At 47.2% G+C, this 19,954-nt stretch overlaps 1 protein-coding gene across 2 annotated transcripts in view; it reads left to right on the forward strand.

Moving 5' to 3' along the window:
- The window catches only part of LOC134966159 (mpv17-like protein), a 258,059-nt gene that overhangs the window by 145,103 nt on the left and 93,002 nt on the right, over positions 1-19,954 (forward strand). For both annotated transcript variants that reach the window (XM_063942695.1, XM_063942694.1), the window contains exon 4: positions 2,502-2,588. In XM_063942695.1, coding sequence (XP_063798765.1) covers positions 2,502-2,588 — 87 coding nt within the window. The remainder of the gene's footprint in view (positions 1-2,501; positions 2,589-19,954) is intronic.

Genomic DNA, 19,954 nt, shown 5'->3' on the forward strand with positions numbered 1-19,954 from the left:
ACGCGCCTGCGCATTGTGGTGCATACGCATGTGCAGAAATGCTGATTTTTAGACAGATCGCTGTGCTGAGAACAACGGCAGCTAGCGATCAACTCGGAATGACCCCTGTTGTGCAGCATATTATTACTTGGTTCAACATATTATTCTTAACACCAGATATAGGTCAGCATAATTTGTGTGGCACTAGATGTTAGTTTTGGCACCAAGGATGTCTCAGGTTTGTGTTCCTAGCAACAGATATGGCTTGGTTTTGTCAATTTGTCGCCACTACTTTCCTATAGTGTCTCCTCTGAGTGCTGCACTGGTAAGAGACTTGCACAGTGTCACCAGCCAATAGGGAGCACCCCCTGCCATGTGATTGCAGACATCGCAAGACATTTCCTTATCAATATGCTGCACACATAAGCTGTCATAGGGATAGCCGTAGGTGTGCTTACCATTGATGGTTACCAACTATGCTATGGGAGTCCATTGATGTTGTCACTCATCGATGGTCATCCCTATTATTTCAGTGAATCACGTGCGGGCCAATCACAGCCCGGGGGTGAGGCTTCATGGGTGTCGGGGGTGGAGCTATGCTCCAAGTCCCGGCACCTTGCAAAAAAAGAACCAAAAAAACCCAAAACCTGTTTATGCTGTGCCATCGATGGAGGGAAACCATCTGGTTCTCTCCCATCGATGGCAAAAGCATTCAACATCGGCCATAAACCATCGATGATTAGGAGTCATCGGTGGTCGATGGCCATCCCTAGGCTTGCGTTATAGTGCTCAGTGGGCAAAAGGAACACTAATGTGTACATTTACTAAAGCTTCTAAAAATGTGAAGAGGAGGTATTGTACAGCAACCAATCAGATTATGTCTATCATTTTCTAGGATGCAATACAGAAATGATAAGTAGAATCTGACTGGTTGCTCGGTTGCAACACCACCACATTTTTTCATTTTTAGAAGCTTTAGTAAATCTACACCTAAGTATAAAGTGATGTGGAGAGGGAGAGTGTGGCTGGCCAACTAAAGAATTACGGGAAAGCAGGGTCTGTCTCTAGACATTCTGAGGGCCTCTTCCAAATGATGCCATGGGGCCCACACATTTATAGTTTACTTGCTCGGCCTGACACTATTCTTTAAGTCAAATGTGTGAAGAACAATTACTATTATTATTATTATTATTATTAGTGTTAGTAGTAGTAGTAATAATAATAATAGATTTTATTTATAAGGTACAACAAGGAGTACAGCCTGTAAAGAGTAAACATAGAATAGAATACACATCACAGTAACAAGGTATCAGACCCTAAGTACAATGCACACTGTCATACCACTGCATACAGTGTGTACACAGCATAAGTACCAAACAATAAAATGACACCACTGTAAAAAATAAAATAAAGTAAGAGCCGACAGCCAATAAAAGACTAATAATGATAATGGTCATGGAAGGGTGATGGAGTTTGGTAACCATTGGGCGGTCTGCTAGATGTTAATAATTACAGATAGCTATTCCCCAAAGCAATGAGCAAAGAGAGTGCTACATGGTGGTTTGGACCTTATGGGCGCCATCCTCTGTGTGTTCCTCCTCTCGTCTCTGCGCAGTTGTGAATAGATTCACTGTACCAGAACCCACTGCGCATGCATGAGTCTCCGGGAACATGTAAGTGGAGGTGCAATCTGCTTACAATGAAGCATTAGGGATGAACTGGTCTGTTTATGCAGCTAGAGGTGTCTAATATAAGTAGATGTCTCCTGCTTGTAATAGTAATCAGTGCTGCATCCTAGGACGTAGCATCGGATCACATGCGACACCATTGGCCGGCTGCGTAGGGTTGCGCAAGCCAGCCGCCGCAGTTCCTGCTAAGAAGCCGGGAAATCTCTGTCTTCCCAAAATGGAGACGACATGCTTCCATTTTGGTAAAGGTTCATCATTGCCCCCTCCACGCCTCCAAATGTCAGCAGGCTGTCGCTCTAGTGACGTCTGCAGCCATAGTATGTTGCAGGTACTTCAGATGTGCAGTACGCATCCGGTATGTGCGCAACGTAACAAAAATTGGTACTTTGCACTATGTGCCACACCTCCAACCACATCTGAATCAGTGCCCATGTTACTGGTGATTTCTGTTCTCCAGGAAAATGGCGGCTGCACCCTTTTCCCAGTGGTTTGAGCAGCGCCGATGTGGGACTCTAGAGAGGTAAGTATACTAAAAGTGTGCAGGGGCCCGTGTACACATCCTTCACCCATTATATACAATATACTGTCTTCACAGCTCTTCTCTGTGCCACCAGCATGGCGCACCATAATTTTACTTTGCTTCACATATATACTGTATCACTTTAATATCCTATATTATATTCTGTACTTGCATAATCATTTCTTTTACATATACGTTTCCTATCAGAACATCTTTTTAAAACAATGATAATTAGTACGTTAATATTTTGATTTGCACAATACATACAAATATTCATATTATTTATTGAACTATTTCTTGTTTTTCTTTGTTAGACCAAGAATATCTTGATGCCATGATGAATTTAAGAAAAAACACCACATTGCGATTAAAGGAGGCTCTTCAGTTTTATCAAGATAAAGGTGCTGTAGTGTACAGTGCATAGTGTTGAATATACAGTGTGGTTTATAATAGAGATGAGCGTGCTTGGTTTTCAGAAAACCGAGCCAATTTGAGCTTCCAGGAACTATGTGAATCCGAGTGGCAGCTTGGGTTTTCCCGCCTTTCTCGGATTCCAAATTGAGGCAAAAAGTCATCATCTCGGCGTCGGATTCTCATGGGTTTTGGATTCTATATAGTTTTCTGTGGCGCAATTTCGCGCCATTTTGCAGAAGACCGCGGATTTAGCTTTGTTGTCTGACGGTCTATGCTTACTCCACGCTGCTGAGCTGGCCTAGCTGTGTGTCAACTGTTTGCATCCACTCAAGTTGCTGAGCTGACCTATCTGTGCCCAGTCCACTGTGTGCATTCACTCCAGTAGCTATCCTGAGCTATCTGTCGGCCTAATTCAGACCTGGTCACACGCAGGCTGTTTTTTGCCTACATGGGAGGGGGTAATCGCTTTGCAGGGGTGCGATCGGCTGTGCAGTGAGCTGCACAAACAAAAGTTTGTATAGTTTCTGCACAGCCCAGGACTTACTCACCCGCTGCGATGATCCTGGACGAACCCTCCCTGGAAATGGCCGGGCACACCTGTGTTTTCCTGGACACTCCCAGAAAACGGTGAGTTGCTGCCCACGAACGCCTTCTGAATGTCAATCTTCTTGCAATCGCCGGTGTGATCTCTTTCTTCGTTAGATTCGTCGCCGGACCACACGCATGCGCTGTTCTGACCCGATAGGAGGGCTGCGAAAAAAGGCAGCGTGCGATTGGGTCTGAATGACCCCCTGTGTCCATACACTCCGGTGCTGCTTAGTGTTAATATTGACCAAGCCAGGTTACAGTGCAGGCAGTTATCAAGGTCATTGTTTATTATTTTTTGTAGTGCAGGAATTTTGTTACATCTATTGCCTAAGTGTGTCACACTGGTGCTGTACTGTGACTCTGCAGGCTGCACCCCACTGCGCCTTTGTTGACATAATAAAAATAAGTGGTGTGACTCTCCGCTTTGTGTTGTCATTTTAAAAAAAAAGAAATAATGGCTCTTTTCTATACAAGCTGTGTGCGCTGTGCGCCATTGCGCCTTTGTTGACACAAATATAAGCGCCTTTGTTGACATAATAATATAAGCGGTGGGGGGTGTGGCCTGGCAGCCTGAGCAAGCAGAAGTGCTTTTTATGAGCTCCTGCGAACCCTCTCTATAATAGGATTTTTTGGACCTCTCCCTACCCTCAGTGGAGTCTCACCCCTTCCTTTGTGTCTCAGGGGCCCTCATCCTCAGCACCAAACGGCCCTCCAGCCCCTGAAGCTGTCAGCAGACAGCGTGCATTGCGGTCATGTCCGCCTTCAAAGCCGGGGACTTGTGTGTCTACTGTGGCCGGCAAAGGCTTCTGGACCAGCCACATACAGTACAAGTCCTGGCGTGAGCTCCGCAGACCTCCTTCTTGTGCCAGCCATTGCTCCTCCCAACCCCACAGTACCTGTGTCTCCGCATTACGGCGCATGCTGAGTACCCGGCTCCTGCGGCTGAGTGGAGCGTCTGTTGGCTCCTGGACTGGCTTACAAGTCACTGCAGCTGGGAGGGCTCTCACTGTCGGAGCAGCCCCGCAGCTGTGCCTGGAAAGAATAGTCTGCCCTCACACTGCTTGTAGCCTCCGCAGCTCCTCTTATTACCCGACATTTCAGCCCCCAGTGGGGATCTTGGATTCTTTTTCCAGCAGCATCATCCCTTTGTCCTTGTTCTGAGACTCAGTGGGAGGTGAGTACCTTTTGCATCAGCCCAGCAACACTGTGCTTGCGCTTACAGTGCCTAACAAGCATCCACTTGTACTTTCCCTGGTGACTCCCTCTCTCTAGCTCCATACCCTTTGACGCCCTATTGTTCTCACGCCCAGGGGTGACGCATCCTAGGTTCACTCACAGCGACATTATCTTTATTCCTGGGAACCTGGCGGGCCCATTCCCAGCATCTTAGCTAGTGTGGAGTTGTCTTTTATTAGCCGGAATATTGCAGTTGCTCAACATTTCTTGCAGGATGTGGCCGTAGTGACGCCGACTAAAATAGCTCGCTCGATGGGTCTCACAGAATAGAACTCCCTACCTCCCCATATGGGTTAATAGCTTTGTTGTTTACGCAGTAATACTGCTCTACTGATCGCCATTAGAATAACTCCCGGCTTCTATACTAAGGATCCCTTCACTTCATAGGATTGCATTGATCCAGCGGACATGTCTCCGAAAAATAGGATTTTAAATACCTACCGGTAAATCCTTTTCTCATAGTCCATAAGGGATATTGGGGACACATAGGGTATAGACGAGGTCCAAAGGAGCCAGTGCACTTTAAATTTCTTCAACTGGGTGTGCTGGCTCCTCCCCTCTATGCCTCCTCCCACAGGCAGTTATAGGTAAAACAGTGCCCGAAGGAGAAAGGACATACTCGAGAGAAGGAAGTTAAGAAAATTGAGTGGTGAGATTTATACACCAGTTCACCATAAACACCACCAGCACACCACATAAACACGACCAGCATGAGCTGGCAACAAAAAACAGCAACAGCTGAACAGGAAGACCAGCAACGGCTGGCAACAAACAGTAACAGCTGAACAGGTCACAACGAATAGATAACCTGCAGAAAAGTCACTGCACTGAGGCGGGTGCCCAATATCCCTTATGGAAAAGTCACTGCACTGAGGCGGGTGCTCAATATCCCTTATGGACTACGAGAAAAGGATTTACCAGTAGGTATTTAAAATCCAATTTTCTCTAGCATCCATAAGGGATATTGGGGACACGTTGGTACGATGGGGACGTACCAAAGCTTCCCGAATGGGCAGGAACGTGTAGAGACGTCTGCAGGACCGCCTGCCCAAACTGGGTATCCTCTTTGGCCAGGGTATCAAATCTGTAAAACCTCACAAAGGTGTGCCGACCAGGTAGCAGCTCGGCACAGTTGCAGGGCCGAGACTCCATGGGCAGCTGCCCAGGAAGACCCCACCAATCTTGTAGAATAGGCCTTCAGAGACTGTGGAACAGGAAAGGCTGCTGACACATAGGCCTGTTGGATAGTAAGTCTAAGCCAACGAGCAATGGACTGCTTCGAAGCAGGACAACCCTTTTTCTGTGCATCATATAGCACGAACAAAGCATCCGTCTTTCTGATTCGAGCCGTTATCTTGAAATAGATCTTCAAGGCTCACACAGCATCCAATGCCTCCAGAGGAGCAGAAGTGCCAGAACTGGACGGGACAACAATTGGTTGAAGTGGAACGCAGAGACGACCTTCGGCAGGAACTGTTGCCTAGTCCTGAGCTCTGCTCTGCCCTCATAAAAGACCAAGTAAGGGTTTTTACATGATAAGGCACGTAATTCCGAGACACGCCTAGCAGAAGCCAGGGCCAGTAACATCACCGTCTTCCACGTGAGGTACTTGTATTCTACCGTCATCAGAGGTTCAAACCAGGAGGACTGTAGAAAATTCAACACCACATTCAAATCCCAAGGTGCCGTGGGCAGCACAAACTGAGGTTGTATGTGAAGCACCCCTTGCAAGAAGGTCTGAACTTCTGGAAACAAAGCCAATTTCTTCTGGAAGAAAATTGAGAGAGCTGAAATCTGGACCTTAATGGAACCCAGACATAAGCCCTTATCCACGCTAGCCTGCAGGAAATGGAGGAACCACCCCAAGTGGAACTCCGCAGGCGGATACGTGCTTTCCTTGCACCAGGAGACATACCTCTTCCAGATAGGGTGATAGTGTTTTGATGTCACAGGTTTCCGTGCCTGAACCATGGTAGCTGTGCTAAATTTAGCACAGCTATGATCAGGCACTCAGACATGTGGGGGGATGCCCCCAGCACAGGACTAGTCTGCCCCGCATGTCAGTGCCGTCCCCCCCTCCCGCAGAAGTGCAAAAGCATCGCACAGCGGCGATGCTTTTGCATTTCAGGAGTACCTCCCGACAAGTGCAGCTCCTGCGGCTGGCCGGCAGAACACCTTTGCTGCCCGGGTCACACCGCCCCCCCCCAAGGGTCCAGCCACGCCTGCGTTGGCCGGGCCGCGCCGCCGTCCAGCCCCCTCCTGACCAGTGACCGCCTCTGCCTGTCAATCAGGCAGTGGCGATTGCTAGGCAACAACGGCCTTTGGCCGTCTGGCATGCGCAGTTCTGACCCGATCGCACCGCTGCAAACAACTGCAGCGTGCAATCGGGTCGGAATGACCCCCATAGCCCGAAGCTCCAGAATGTTCATCGGAAGTAGGGCTTCGTGGGCAGACCACCTGCCCTGGAACTGAGTCCCTTGGGTGACAGCACCTCATCCTCTCAGACTCGCATCCGTCGTGAGGAGGATCCAATCTTGAATCCTGAAGCTTCGGCCTTCCAGGAGGTTGGAAGACTGCAGCCACCACAGAAGGGAAATCCTGGCCTGAGGCAATAATTGAATCATCCGGTGCATCTGAAGATGTGAACTGGACCACTTGCTCAGGACATCCAATTGAAATGTTCTGCCGTGGAACCACCCATACTGGATTGCCTCGTACGAGGCCACCATCTTCCCCAACAATCTTATGCAAAGATGGATGGATATTCGAGCAGGTCGGAGAACCATGCAGACCATCTCCTGGAATGTTCTTGCTTTGTCCTCTGGGAGGAACACTTTCTGTGCCACAGTATCCAGTAGTATCCTCAGGAACAGGAACCGCTGGGATGGCTCCAGGTGGGACTTCTGTAAATTGAGGATCCACCCATGGTGTGACAGAAGTTGGATAGTGCGATCTATATGGAGCAATAGAAGCTCCCTGGAATTTGCCTTTATCAGGATATTGTCCAGGTAAGGGACAATTTTGACCCCCTGGACTCGAATCTGAAACATCATCTCCGCTATAACCTTCGTGAACACCCTCGGAGCTGTAGACTGGCCGAAGGGTAATGCCTGGAACTGGTAGTGATCGTTCAGTAGGGCAAACCTCAGATAAACTTGATGAGGAGGCCAAATCGGGATATGGAGATAGGCGTCCTTGATATCCAGGGATACCAGGAATTCCTGGTCTTCCAGGCCGGCAATCACTGCTCGCAAAGATTCCATCATGAACTTGAAAACCTTCAGGTAAGGGTTCAAGGACTTCACATTCAAAATAGGTCTTACTGACCCGTCTGGTTCGGCACTACAAATAGATTGGAGTTGTAACCCTGTCCTTGTTGTTGCAGTGGCACTGGAACAGTGACTTGTGACTGAGCCAACTTTTTGATGGCCAGCAGCAGTGTAACACGCATATCTTCCAAAGCTGGTAAGCTTGATTTGAAAAATCATTGGGGAGGAGCACTGCCGAACTCCAGCTTGTATCCTTAAGAGATGAGTTCTCTTACCCAGGCATCCTGGCAGGAACTTTCACAGATGTGGCTGAAGTGACGCAATCGAGCTCCCACATCGAGGTCCCCTCGGGGTGGGCGTGCACTGTCATGCTGAGGCTTCAGTGGAGGCTAAACTGGTGTTCTGTTCCTGAGAGCCGGTAATGGCCGGTTTCTTAGGTTTACCTCTGGTGCCTCTAGCCGCATTGAAGGCACCTCTGGCCCTAGATCAAAATCTGGTGGATCGAAAGGACTGAGTAGACGGCCCCGGGTAGGTTCGTCTAGCCGGCGGGGCCCAAGATGTTAGAAATGTGGATTTCCCAGCAGTATCCTTAGAGAGCCACGCATGCAGTTCTCCCCCGAAGAGCCATTCCCCTGAAAAGGGAAGAGACTCCACATTGTGCTCGGATTCTGCATCCGCAACCCACTGATGCAACCATAAGGCCCGGCGCGCTGACACTGCCATAGCAGTGGTCCTAGCATTAATATTGCCTATCTCTGTTAGAGAGTCACACAATACACGAGCGGTGTCCTGAATGTGTTTTACGAGAGTCACTGTAGCGACCAGGTAATTATCGCCCGAGAGGCCCTCCTGTATATGAGTAGCCCACGTATGAATGGCATGTGTCATCCAGCAACCCGCTATGACCGTCCTCTGAGACATACCTGCAGCTGTGTAGATAGACTTCAGTGTGGTCTCTATTTTTCTGTCCCCAGGGTCCTTTATGGTAAAGGAGCCCGGGGCAGGCAGTACAGCCTTCTTAGAGAGATAAGAGACTGATACGTCCACAGCCGGGGGGGGACTTCCCACAATTTTCTGCCTTCAGGAGCAAATGGGAAAGTGTGCAAAAACCGTTTTGACACTTGGGGGTATATTTACTAATATTCGTGTTTTAGCCGTTTTTAAGGGTGTTTGAACTTGAATGGTATCGGGTGCATTTTACTGCAACTTTTTGAATCCTGATACGGTCATTTACTAAGTTGCCGAGTTTGCAACATTCGTCTTTTCCGAAGTCGATGTGATTCGTAATGTCAGGCAGTGTTTTACGTGAGTGATGAGTAAAACACTGCCTGATAAAACACAAGGAATCCCGGCCTGATCTGTGAGATCCATGCAGGGCTTCATTGTGCACCTTTAAAAAAAAAATTTAAGTGTTAAAAATCAAGAAAAAAATTGCGTGGGGTCCCCTCTCCTAAGCACAACCAGCCTTGGGCTCTTTGAGCCGGTCCTGGTTGCAAAAATATGGGGGAAAAATTGACAGGGGTTCCCCCATATTTTAACAACCAGCACCGGGCTCTGCGCCTGGTCCTGGTGCCAAAAATACGGGGGACAAAAAGCGTAGGGGTCCCCCGTATTTTTAACACCAGCACCGGGCTCCACTAGTCAGAGAGATAATGCCACAGCTGGGGGACACCTTTATATAGGTCCATGTGGCCCTGGCATTAAATCACTAACTAGTCATCCCTGGCCGGGGTACCCTGGAGGAGTGGGGACCCCTTAAATCAAGGGGTCCCCCCATCCAGCCACCCAAGGGCCAGGGGTGAAGCCCGAGGCTGTCCCCCCCATCCAAGGGCTGCGGATGGGGGGCTGATAGCAATGTGTAAAAATAAGAATATTGTTTTTTGTAGCAGTACTAAAAGTCCCAGCAAGACTCCCCCGCAAGCTGGTACTTGGAGAACCACAAGTACCAGCATGCAGTGGAAAAACGGGCCCGCTGGTACCTGTAGTACTACTACAAAAAAAATACCCAAATAAAAACAGAACTCACACACCTTGAAAGTAAAACTTTATTACATACATGCACACCTACATTCATACATACTTACCTATGTTCACACGAGGGTCGGTCCACTTCTCCAAGTAGAATCCATGGTGTACCTGAAAATAAAATTATACTCACAAAAATCCAGTGTAGATCTGACCTCTTCTGAGCTTGTAATCCACGTACTTGGCAAAAAAACAAACCTAAAAACCCGAACCACGCACTGAAAGGGGTCCCATGTCCCGACTGCCCCCCGTGACTCCTGTCACAGAGGGTCCCTTCAGCCAATCAGGGAGCGCCACGTCGTGGCACTCTCCTGATCGGCTGTGCGCTCCTGAGCTGTCACTCAGGCTGCGCACGGCAGAGATACAATGTAGCGCATAGGCGCTACATTGTATCCAATGGTGGGAACTTTGCGGTCAGCGGTGAGGTTACTCGCGGTCAACCGCTGACCGCAATGTTCCCACCATTGGATACAATGTAGCGACAGTAGTCACGGGGGGTCCCGGCATTCAGAAAAAAGGGGTTTCATGTGTAAACATGGAACCCCTTTAGTGCATGTGTTTGGGTTTTTTCCGTTTTTTTTTAACCCCCTGGGTGCTACATGGACTGAAGAGGACTGAACTTCACCAGATAATAGGTGAGTATTTTGGGCATTTTTTTGACAGGTCCACCATGGATTCTACTGGACAAGGGGACCGATGATCTCCGTGGGCCACTAGGTAAGTATGTGTGTGTAAGTGTGCATGTATGTTAATTAAAGCTTTACTTTCACAGTGTGTGTGTCATGTTTTTATTTGGGTATTTTTTGTGTGTAGGACTACAGGTACCAGCGGGCCTGTTATTTCCCTGCATGCTGGTACTTGTGGTTCTCCAAGTACCAGCTTGCGGGGGAGACTTGTAGTTCTACAACAAAAAACAGTACTCTTTTTTTTTTACACAAAGGCTATCAGCCCCCCATCCACCGCCCAGGGATGGCGGGACAGCCTCGGGCTTCACCCCTGGTCCTTGGGTGGCTGGAAAGGGGACCCCTTGATTTAAGGGGTCCCCACTCCTCCAGGGAACCACGGCCAGTGGTGACTAGTTGGGGGGGGGGGTAATGCCATGGCCGCAGGGACCTGTATAAAAGTGTCTCCTGGCTGTGGCATTATCTCTCTGGCTAGTGGTGCCCGGTGCTGGTTTAAAAAATATGGAGAACCCCTACATCTTTTGTCCCCCATATTTTTTGAACCAGAACCCGAACCAGGACCGGACGCAGAGCCCAGTGCTGGTTATTTAAATATGGGGGGACCCTATGCATTTTTCCCCCTGTATTTTTACAACCAGGGCTGGCTCAAAGTGCCAGAGGCTGGTTATTCTTAGTAGGGGGGACCCCACACGATTTTTTTTTAAACTTTTAACTCTTTAAACACTACTCATAATATACACAGTGAAGCCCTGCACGGATCTCACTGATTCGGCAGGGCTTCATTGTGTTATGTCCGGCAGTGTTTTACTCATCACTCCCGTAAAACACTGCCCAACAATACGAATCACATCGACATCGGGAAAACACGAAAAATTAAAACTCGGCAGCTTAGTAAATTTCCAAAAATGGATTCAAAAAGTTGCAGTAAAATATGCCCGATAAAAATCGAGATTAAACTCCCAGCAAATTGGCACAAACACGATTTTTAGTAAATATACCCCTCAGTTTGTTTTGTGCAAGGAATAACGACTGCTGTGTCGCAGCATCCTCTAGGGGGAGTTTTAACACATCCAATATAGCTAAAATGAGGGGTTCAATACCCTGTGCTGAAGGGGGGTCCCCACCAATGGGGTCCACTTCCTACCCATCCTCTTGTATTTCTTCATCAGAATCTGAGCCCGGCAATCCACGTTTTTGGACCTGAAGAGCTGGGGTGATGGGGGACATCTGTCCTAGCAGCCAGGTCTGCAACAGACTGCTGTAATTGTTGAGTTCTATTGGCATTAGCAGTGAGCTGAGATGACATATCAGACATCATAGTTTTGATGGCACCTAGCCAGGAAGACTCATGACCCTCCCCCAAAGCCTCCTCTGTGATTTGTGAGGACTGACTACATTGTTCACAAGAAATAGAGGCAGATGTGTTTTACCATGCTTGCAGTAACAACACATACATACACATACACACAGACAGGCCCGCCATCAGGGGGGTGCTGCGGGCACAGATGTCCCGGGCCCGGCCTCTCTAACAGAGAGGAGAGGGCCTGGGCTGCTCATGCCGCCGTCCGCCTGCCGTGACGCTCCGCCCACTTTTCATTACCGAGTTCTGGCACTGTCAAAGGAGGGGGAGAGAGACGCTGCAAGCTTCTATTGTAAACGTCCCTCCAAAAATGTCCGCCGCCTCAGAGGAGACAGTTATTAAAGATACTAGAGGAGGCTCCTCTAGTATCTTTAATAACTGTCTCCTCTGAGGCGGCGGCCATTTTGGTAGAGATTTTCAATAGAAGCTTGCAGCGTCTCTCTCCCCCTCCTTTGACAGTGCCAGAACGTAGCCATGAAAAGGGGTGGAGCTACACGAAACGGAGGGGGAGGAGCTACACGGGACCAGGCTGGTACAGCTCCGGCAGGTCTGTGATAGGTAAGTTGAGGGAGAGTGAGTGGGAAAGAGAAAGTGTGTGTGTATGTGTACATATCTTTATTTTGTATATATATATATATATATATATATTTATTTATTTATTTTTTGGGGGGGCTGCCTATTTTGTGAGTCCCGGGCCCCAGAATTTCTGGCGGCAGGCCTGCACACAGACAAGTATAATGCAAGCCTGCCCTTACTGTATGTGAGGGGGAAACAGAGAGAAGGCACCAGCACACCCAAACTACCAAGCCCCAGTGAGGCCGGTAGCTGTTGTATTCAGTGAAACACTGTATAGGTTGTAATATAATATATATATATATATATATATATATTCCCGAAAGGGACAGAATGTGCACAATAGCGGCTCTCCCCCTTAGATACACCCTGTACTAGTGATCCAGCATGCTCCTGTGTCTGGAGGAGCTGTGCTAAAATGCCACTGAGCCCGCTCTAAGGAAGCTCCACCCCCTGTAATGTACCGGAGCTTCAGTGATTTTTATACTGGCAATGTCTCCCAAACAGTTTAAAAACATAACAAAAAGCAAGTTTTCACTAACCGCTGCCAGTGGGGTCCCGTATGCCTTCCCTGTGTGGGAGCCGCGCAGTGAACTGGGGGACCCCCCTAGTGGAGCCCCCCGGTTTTTACTCACCACTGATGTCACCTCAGGCTAATATTAGGGGTTTGCGGCGTGCTGCGATCGCAACAGCCAAGACGCAGTGCCCCACTGAACAAACAACCTCTCAGGACGGTGGTCCCGCAGCGGGGAAGCAGCTCTGACACCTCGCAGGTTGGTGACTGTCCCCCCCTAACTTCCACGGGGCAGGTATGCTGTTGCCCAAACAGCATACCAAAAATAACAAAGATTGAAAATAAACTGAAGAAAACTCTCTGGAGCTGCAGAGTGTGCATCCTCTCCTGAGGGCACTTTTTTCTAAACTGCCTGTGGGAGGGGGCATAGAGGGGAGGAGCCAGCACACCCAGTTGAAGAAATTTAAAGTGCACTGGCTCCTTTGGACCCTGTCTATACCCCATCATTCTAATGTGTACCCAATATCCCTTATGGATGCTAGAGAAAGAGGGGGTACAACCCTTCGCTTACCTGCTCCTGTTCACTTTCCTAAAGCATCTAATTCGGTACAGAAATCCTCTAACTCAATTTCAGTGAATTCTCTGACTCCCTCTGCTCAGTCTACACTCTCAACACCGACTGCTTTGGGGATTGACTTGGATCCTCATGCGCCCTTTACTACTCAATCTACTGTATTTTCAAGATGTTCACCGCTTTCCACACTGACATTCTTTCTGACCGAGACTCTTCGATTTAATCTCTCAGAGCTGACCTAGTTGGGATTGCGGGACGCACAGAGAATTTGGAAGATAAGATGCAGGAACTGGTTACATCGCATAATGACCTCCTTACCTTTCACTCTGTGTTACAAACTAAAGTGTCTTCCATGCATGAGAAGATTGCAGACCTTGAGGACAGGTGTAGGAGAAACAACCTCAAGATTAGAGGCATACCTGACTCAGTGTCCCCAACAGAGCTAAGGGGCTATGTTCTCAAACTGTTCCAAAAACGTCCCCCGTCAGTTATGTCACAAGATCTGATTGTTGATCGGGTTCCACCGCTTGCCTAAACCGAGGGGAGGATTCGTTTCTAGTTATCCGAAGGATACCTTGCTAAGAGTTCACTTTTTTCACATTAAGGAGGAAATCCTCAAGGCCGCTAGGCAGGCGGAGGGCTCCAATGTCCTGGGAGGCCTACAAATTTATCCCGATTTGTCTCAGTTTACGTTCTTTCCACGCGATTACAGCGGCTCTACGGGACAATGATATCCAATACAGGTGTGGATTCCCGGTCAAGATTATCGTCAGATACGACTCCTCTTCCTACGTGATATCCTTCTTTGATGCCGGAGTTAAACTGTTGGCGGACTGGGACATTGTGGTTTCACAGTTGAAATCCGCTGCATCGGCTTCAGTACCCATGGATTGAAGGACTGCTGACTCTCTGATATCCTTTATAAATCTGTGGGTTCTAATGCTGAAGTTTTGGCTGGGCACTTGAGTATGTCTAGCAGTTCATTTAGTGGTTTGCTCTAGAATTATGGCCTACATAGAATCTATGTCAGCTAATGTTTTAGATTTCTTCTCCTAGCCAGTTATTTGAGCTGTTTATATTTCTGGTTATTATTCTGTATTTTTCAAGCCATATGTCTTTGAGTGCTACATGTTGGCATATTCTATTACTTAACATAGTAACATAGTATCTAAGGTTGAAAAAAGACAATTTGTCCATCAAGTTCAACCTATTTGTGGTCTCCTATGAAGGATTATTTTGGTCTAAATTTTGTCTGATGCTGATGTCAGCCGTTGTGTTTTATTCCTCTTTTCATAGTAACTATAGTGCGCGACTATGCATCATAACCCTGGATATCCTTATCCTTTAGGAATTTATCTAACCCATTCTTAAAGGTGTTGACTGAGTCTGCCATTACAACTCCCTCAGGCAGGGAATTCCAAACACGTATTGTCCTTACTGTGAAAAAACCTTTATGCCGCATTGTGCGGAATCTCCTCTCCTCTAACCTAAGCAAGTGTCCATGTGTCCTCTGTGCTGATCTTACCAAAAACACGTCCCGTGCAAGCTCTGTGTATTGTCCCCTTATATATTTGTAGATGTTGATCATGTCCCCACTTAGTCTCCTCGTTTCCAGTGTAAACATGCCTAGCCTTGCAAGCCTGTCCTTGTATTCCAGCGTCTCCATGCCCTTAATTAGTTTGGTCGCCGCCTCTGAACCTTTTCTAGCCCCAGAATATCCTTTTTGTAGTATGGTGCCCAAAATTGCACACAGTATTCAAGATGTGGCCTCACTAGTGATTTATATAATGGGAGTATAACACTCTCGTCCCTTTAATCAATTCCCCGTTTTATGCATTCTATTATCTTATTAGTCTTATTTGCTGCAATCCTACTTTGGTTTCTGCTGCTTAGCTTGCTATCTATGTGAACACCTAAGTCCTTTTCCAGTACAGAATCCCCTAATGTTACCCCATTTAGTATGTAGGTGTAATTTTTGTTCTTGCTACCACAGTGCATTACCTTACACTTGTCTGTATTGAAGCGCGTTCTCCATTTGGCTGCCCATGCTTCTAATTGAACTAAGTTGTTCTGAAGAGACTCAGCACCCCCCTCCATATTTATAACTTTACACAATTTGGTATCGTCTGCAAAAATTGACACCATACTCTCTAGACTTTCTGGCCCTCATTCCGAGTTGTTCGCTCGCTAGCTGCTTTTAGCAGCATTGCACACGCTAAGCCGCCGCCTACTGGGAGTGAATCTTAGCATAACAGAATTGCGAACGAAAGATTCGCATAATTGCGAATAGAAATTTCTTTGCAGTTTCTGAGTAGCTCGGGACTTACTCTGCCACTGCGATCAGTTCAGTCAGTTTCGTTCCTGGTTTGACGTCTCCCAGACACTCCCCCGTTTCTCCAGCCACTCCCGCGTTTTTCCCAGAAACGGCAGCGTTTTTCCGCACACACCCATAAAACGGCCAGTTTCCGCCCAGAAACACCCACTTCCTGTCAATCACACTCCAATCACCAGAACGATGAAAAATCCTCGTTATGCCGTGAGTAAAATACCTAACTTTTGTGTAAAATAACTAAGCGCATGCGCTCTGCGAACCTTGCGCATGCGCAGTAAGCGACTAATCGCAATATAGCGAAACTCGGCAATGAGCGAACAACTCGGAATGAGGGCCTCTGTTAGGTCGTTAATGAAAATGTTGAACAATAGTAGTCCTAGTACAGACCCTTGTGGCACACCACTTAGCACTTCAGTCCAATTTGAAAATGATCCATCAACCACAACACGCTGTTCCCTTTTATCTAACCAATTTTTGACCCAAGAGCATATTGTGCTCCCTAGCCCTATTTCTTGTAGCTTATAGATAAGTCGCATATGTGGTACAGTGTCGAAAGCTTTGGCAAAGTATGAAAAGATTACATCCACCTCCTTACCCTGATCAGGGTTTGCACTTACTGTTTCATAAAAGCCAAGTAAGTTGGTTTGACATGATCTGTCCTTCACAAATCCATGTTGATTCCTTTTAATAACTTAAATTTGATATGTGTTGTTCATTCAGTTATAGCTTTCTATCAGTACATTGTCCCAGTTATATTTGCTCGGTCAGCAGTGCCGTGACTAGACATTTTAGCACTGTGTGCAAGAAACAGCATCGGCCCCCCCCCACCAGTTTAAAACAGGGCCAATGCGCATCGTAGGCGCGTGCCAAAAATATAGGGGCATGGCTTCATGGGGAAAGGGCATGGCCACATTGCTCCCTTTTGCACAGTACGGCAGGTAGAGTTCCCTTTTACACAGTACTGCACGTAAAGTCCCCCTTTTACACAGTACGGCAGGTTGAGTCCCATTTTACACATTACGGCAGGTAGAGTCCCAATTTAGACATTATGGCAGGCAGAGTCCCCCTTTTACATAGTACGAGAGGTAGAGCCCCATTTTACACATTAGTCAGGTAGAGCCCCCTTTTATACATTAGGCAGGTAGAGTCCTCTTTTACACATTAGGCAGGTAGAGCCCCTTTTAAACATTAGGCAGGTAGAGCCCCCTTTTACACATTAGGCAGGTAGAGCCCCCTTTACATATTAGGCAGATAGAGCCCCCTTTTAAACATTAGGCAGGTAGAGTTCTCTTTTACACATTAGGCAGGTAGAGTCCCCTTTTACACATTAGGCAGGTAGAGCTCCCTTTTACACATTAGGCAGGTAGAGCCCCCTTTACACATTAGGCAGATAGTGCCCCCTTTTACACATTAGGTAGGTAAAGTCGCCCCCCCCCCCATACACGTTACTGCAGCGGATTCCCTTTTTAAACAATAGGCAGCAGAGTCCCCCTTTGTTACATATTACAGCAACAGAGCTCTACACATAAGGCAGGGAGTGTGAGAGAGATAGAGCTAGAGTGAGAGAGTGAGTGAGTGAGTGAGTGTGAGTGTATTACAGCAACAGAGCTCTACACAATTGGCAGGGAGTGTAAGACAGAGTGAGAGAGTGTGTGTGGGTTTTTTTTTTTCAGTCACCTCTGTTGCTGATCTGGTATCCAGGCCCGCCAGGTGCAGTCACTCTTGTACAGGCGCTCCCAGTCCCTCTCCAATACCGGCGGTGGGTCTCACAGGCGGATCAGTGGCAGCTTGTTTAATGGAGCTGCCACCTGCAATAGCGCTTCCACTCCCTCCTTGTTGCCGGCGGCGGGTCTTGGCTGTGTAACAACAAATGGCACCTGCCACACTGCTCCCCGTCCCTTACAAAGGTGGTGGCAGGTGACTGGCGCCAACACCCAGCGGAACTTACACCTCACTTACGCCTGACTAAAACGGCCGTACGTGGGGAGGTGCTGCCAGATGGTGCGCCTTCAATGCAGTTGCGCTGTGGGCAAGGTACCATCGGCACACACCTAGTTACGGCTCTGTTGGTCAGTATGGTGTAGAGTTACCAGTGAGATACGTTTTATACAGATATGTTTTAGATTTTTAGATATGTTACTGCATGAGTGCGACCCATCAGTTGCCGCTCCCCGATGTTTTTTGCTTTGTCGCCATTTTTTATAGACGACAAACACTGTGGCCCTAATTGCAGGTCCATTTCAGTTTTTTTCTCTTTTCTCTCCCTCTCTTTCCTCTCTCTGTTTTTCTGTCCCTGTACTGTCCCCTTCCTTTTTCATGGAGTCTGAATACAAATTTCTGCTTCTGATGTATAAACTGTTCCGCCTTAATATCCTTCATGGTTAAGTTTTATTCGTTTAATGTGAACGGTCTTAATTCTCCTAATAAGAGAAGACAAGCTTTAGACTCTTTCCATAGAGAAAAGTCTAGTGTGGTTGACCTTCAGGAGACACACTTTTTGGCCAAGGCACCCCCCCCCCTTCCCCCGCATTTTCTAATTCTCGCTGTCCCTCAGCTTATTATGCAAATGGCCCTTATAAAAGACACGGAGTGGCCATCTTATTCCATTATTCGGTACAATTTGAGCTGGCTTCCTAAATATCTGATAAAGATGGCTGTTACTTGATCTTAGTGGGGAAATTGGAAGATAAAGTCATGACCAATGTAGTCCCTGATGAAAAGTTAGACAAATCCACATCTTTTAAGAGGCCCTCTAGGGGGCTACGTTCTCAGGCTAGATTGAGTCGCTTGTTGACTGAATTTGATCTATACGTTGTTTGGCGCATACAGTCTCCAACGGTTAAATGCACCTTCTTCTCCCATGTACACAACTCATATTCCCGCATAGATTTGATTTTGTTAGATAAGTGGTCACTTTAGCATACATCCAGATCGACCATTAGTCCGGTCGTGTGGTCAGATCATGCGGCAGTGACTTGGTCTTGGAACTTTAATTATTCTCAGTTATCTCCTCGACCCTGAATATATGTTAACTTCCCCTGATCATCCTCTGCTCTAGCTGATGCCTTGACGGCCTACCTGGCTACCAACTCTCCTCTCGACACGTCTATACCTATGCATTGGTGTGCTTTAAAAGCAGTCCTACGTGGGGTAGCAATTCAAACGGGTGCCCGACTGAAGCGACAATATTTGAGCCAGCAGGAGGACTTAGAAAAACGTTTACTCCAAGTAGAGTCTTTAAATAGAGCTCAGCCTTCCCATCTTCTGAAACGTGAACTTGTATCCATTCGAAACCAACTCCAAACACTGTTTTTACAACGTATGAAACATGCTTACACCAAACTGCAACAGAAGTTTTATACATTGAGCAATAAAACTGGTAAATTTTTAGCCCATAAGTTGAGACTACACCATGTTAGAAATAGGATCAAGTACATTCAGACATCAGAGAGCCAGAAAATACTTAACCCATCTGATATAGCGTAGGCATTTGCCAAATATTATACACAACTTTACAACTTAAAATCTGAACCCAGTACTGTACAGCCCTCTCCATCTCTCATAGCCTCCTTCCTGAAAGACCTCCCTCTCCCTAAGCTCTCTGAAGACGTCTTAGGCTCCCTTAATGTACAATGGTCCGTGGAAGAAATAGCACTAGTTATCAAGTCCTTGCCATCAGGGAAGGCTCCTGGTCCAGATGGATTTACTAATTCCTTTTACAAAAAACATACCCCCAATCTCATCTCGACCCTTACCTCTCTGTATAATTACGCCACTGATTGTGGATCACTACCTGAGTATCATCACAATTCCTAAACATGGTAAAGACCCCTTCCTATGCCAGAACTATGGACCTATTGCATTACTCAATACGGACCTTAACATTTTTTCCAAGCTTATAGCGAATAGGTCATCACCACTTATCCCTCATATTGTCCATCTGGATCAGTTTGGCTTTGTCAGGGGTAGGCAATTGACGGACAACACAAGAAGAGTCTTCGATCTTGCTGAATATATTGTGAATGGAGGTGCGGAAGCTATCTTCCTTTCTTTAGATGCTGAAAAAGCGTTCGACAGGTTGCACTGGGGATTTCTTCATGATATTTTGTTGAGACTTGGCCTCCACGGAGCAATCTTGTCTTCTATTTTAGCATTATATAGCTCCCCAACAGCCGTAGTGTTTATCAATGGGTTTTTTA

The sequence above is a fragment of the Pseudophryne corroboree genome, chromosome 10 (genome assembly GCF_028390025.1).
Source record: "Pseudophryne corroboree isolate aPseCor3 chromosome 10, aPseCor3.hap2, whole genome shotgun sequence".
Taxonomy (NCBI): Eukaryota; Metazoa; Chordata; class Amphibia; order Anura; family Myobatrachidae; genus Pseudophryne; species Pseudophryne corroboree.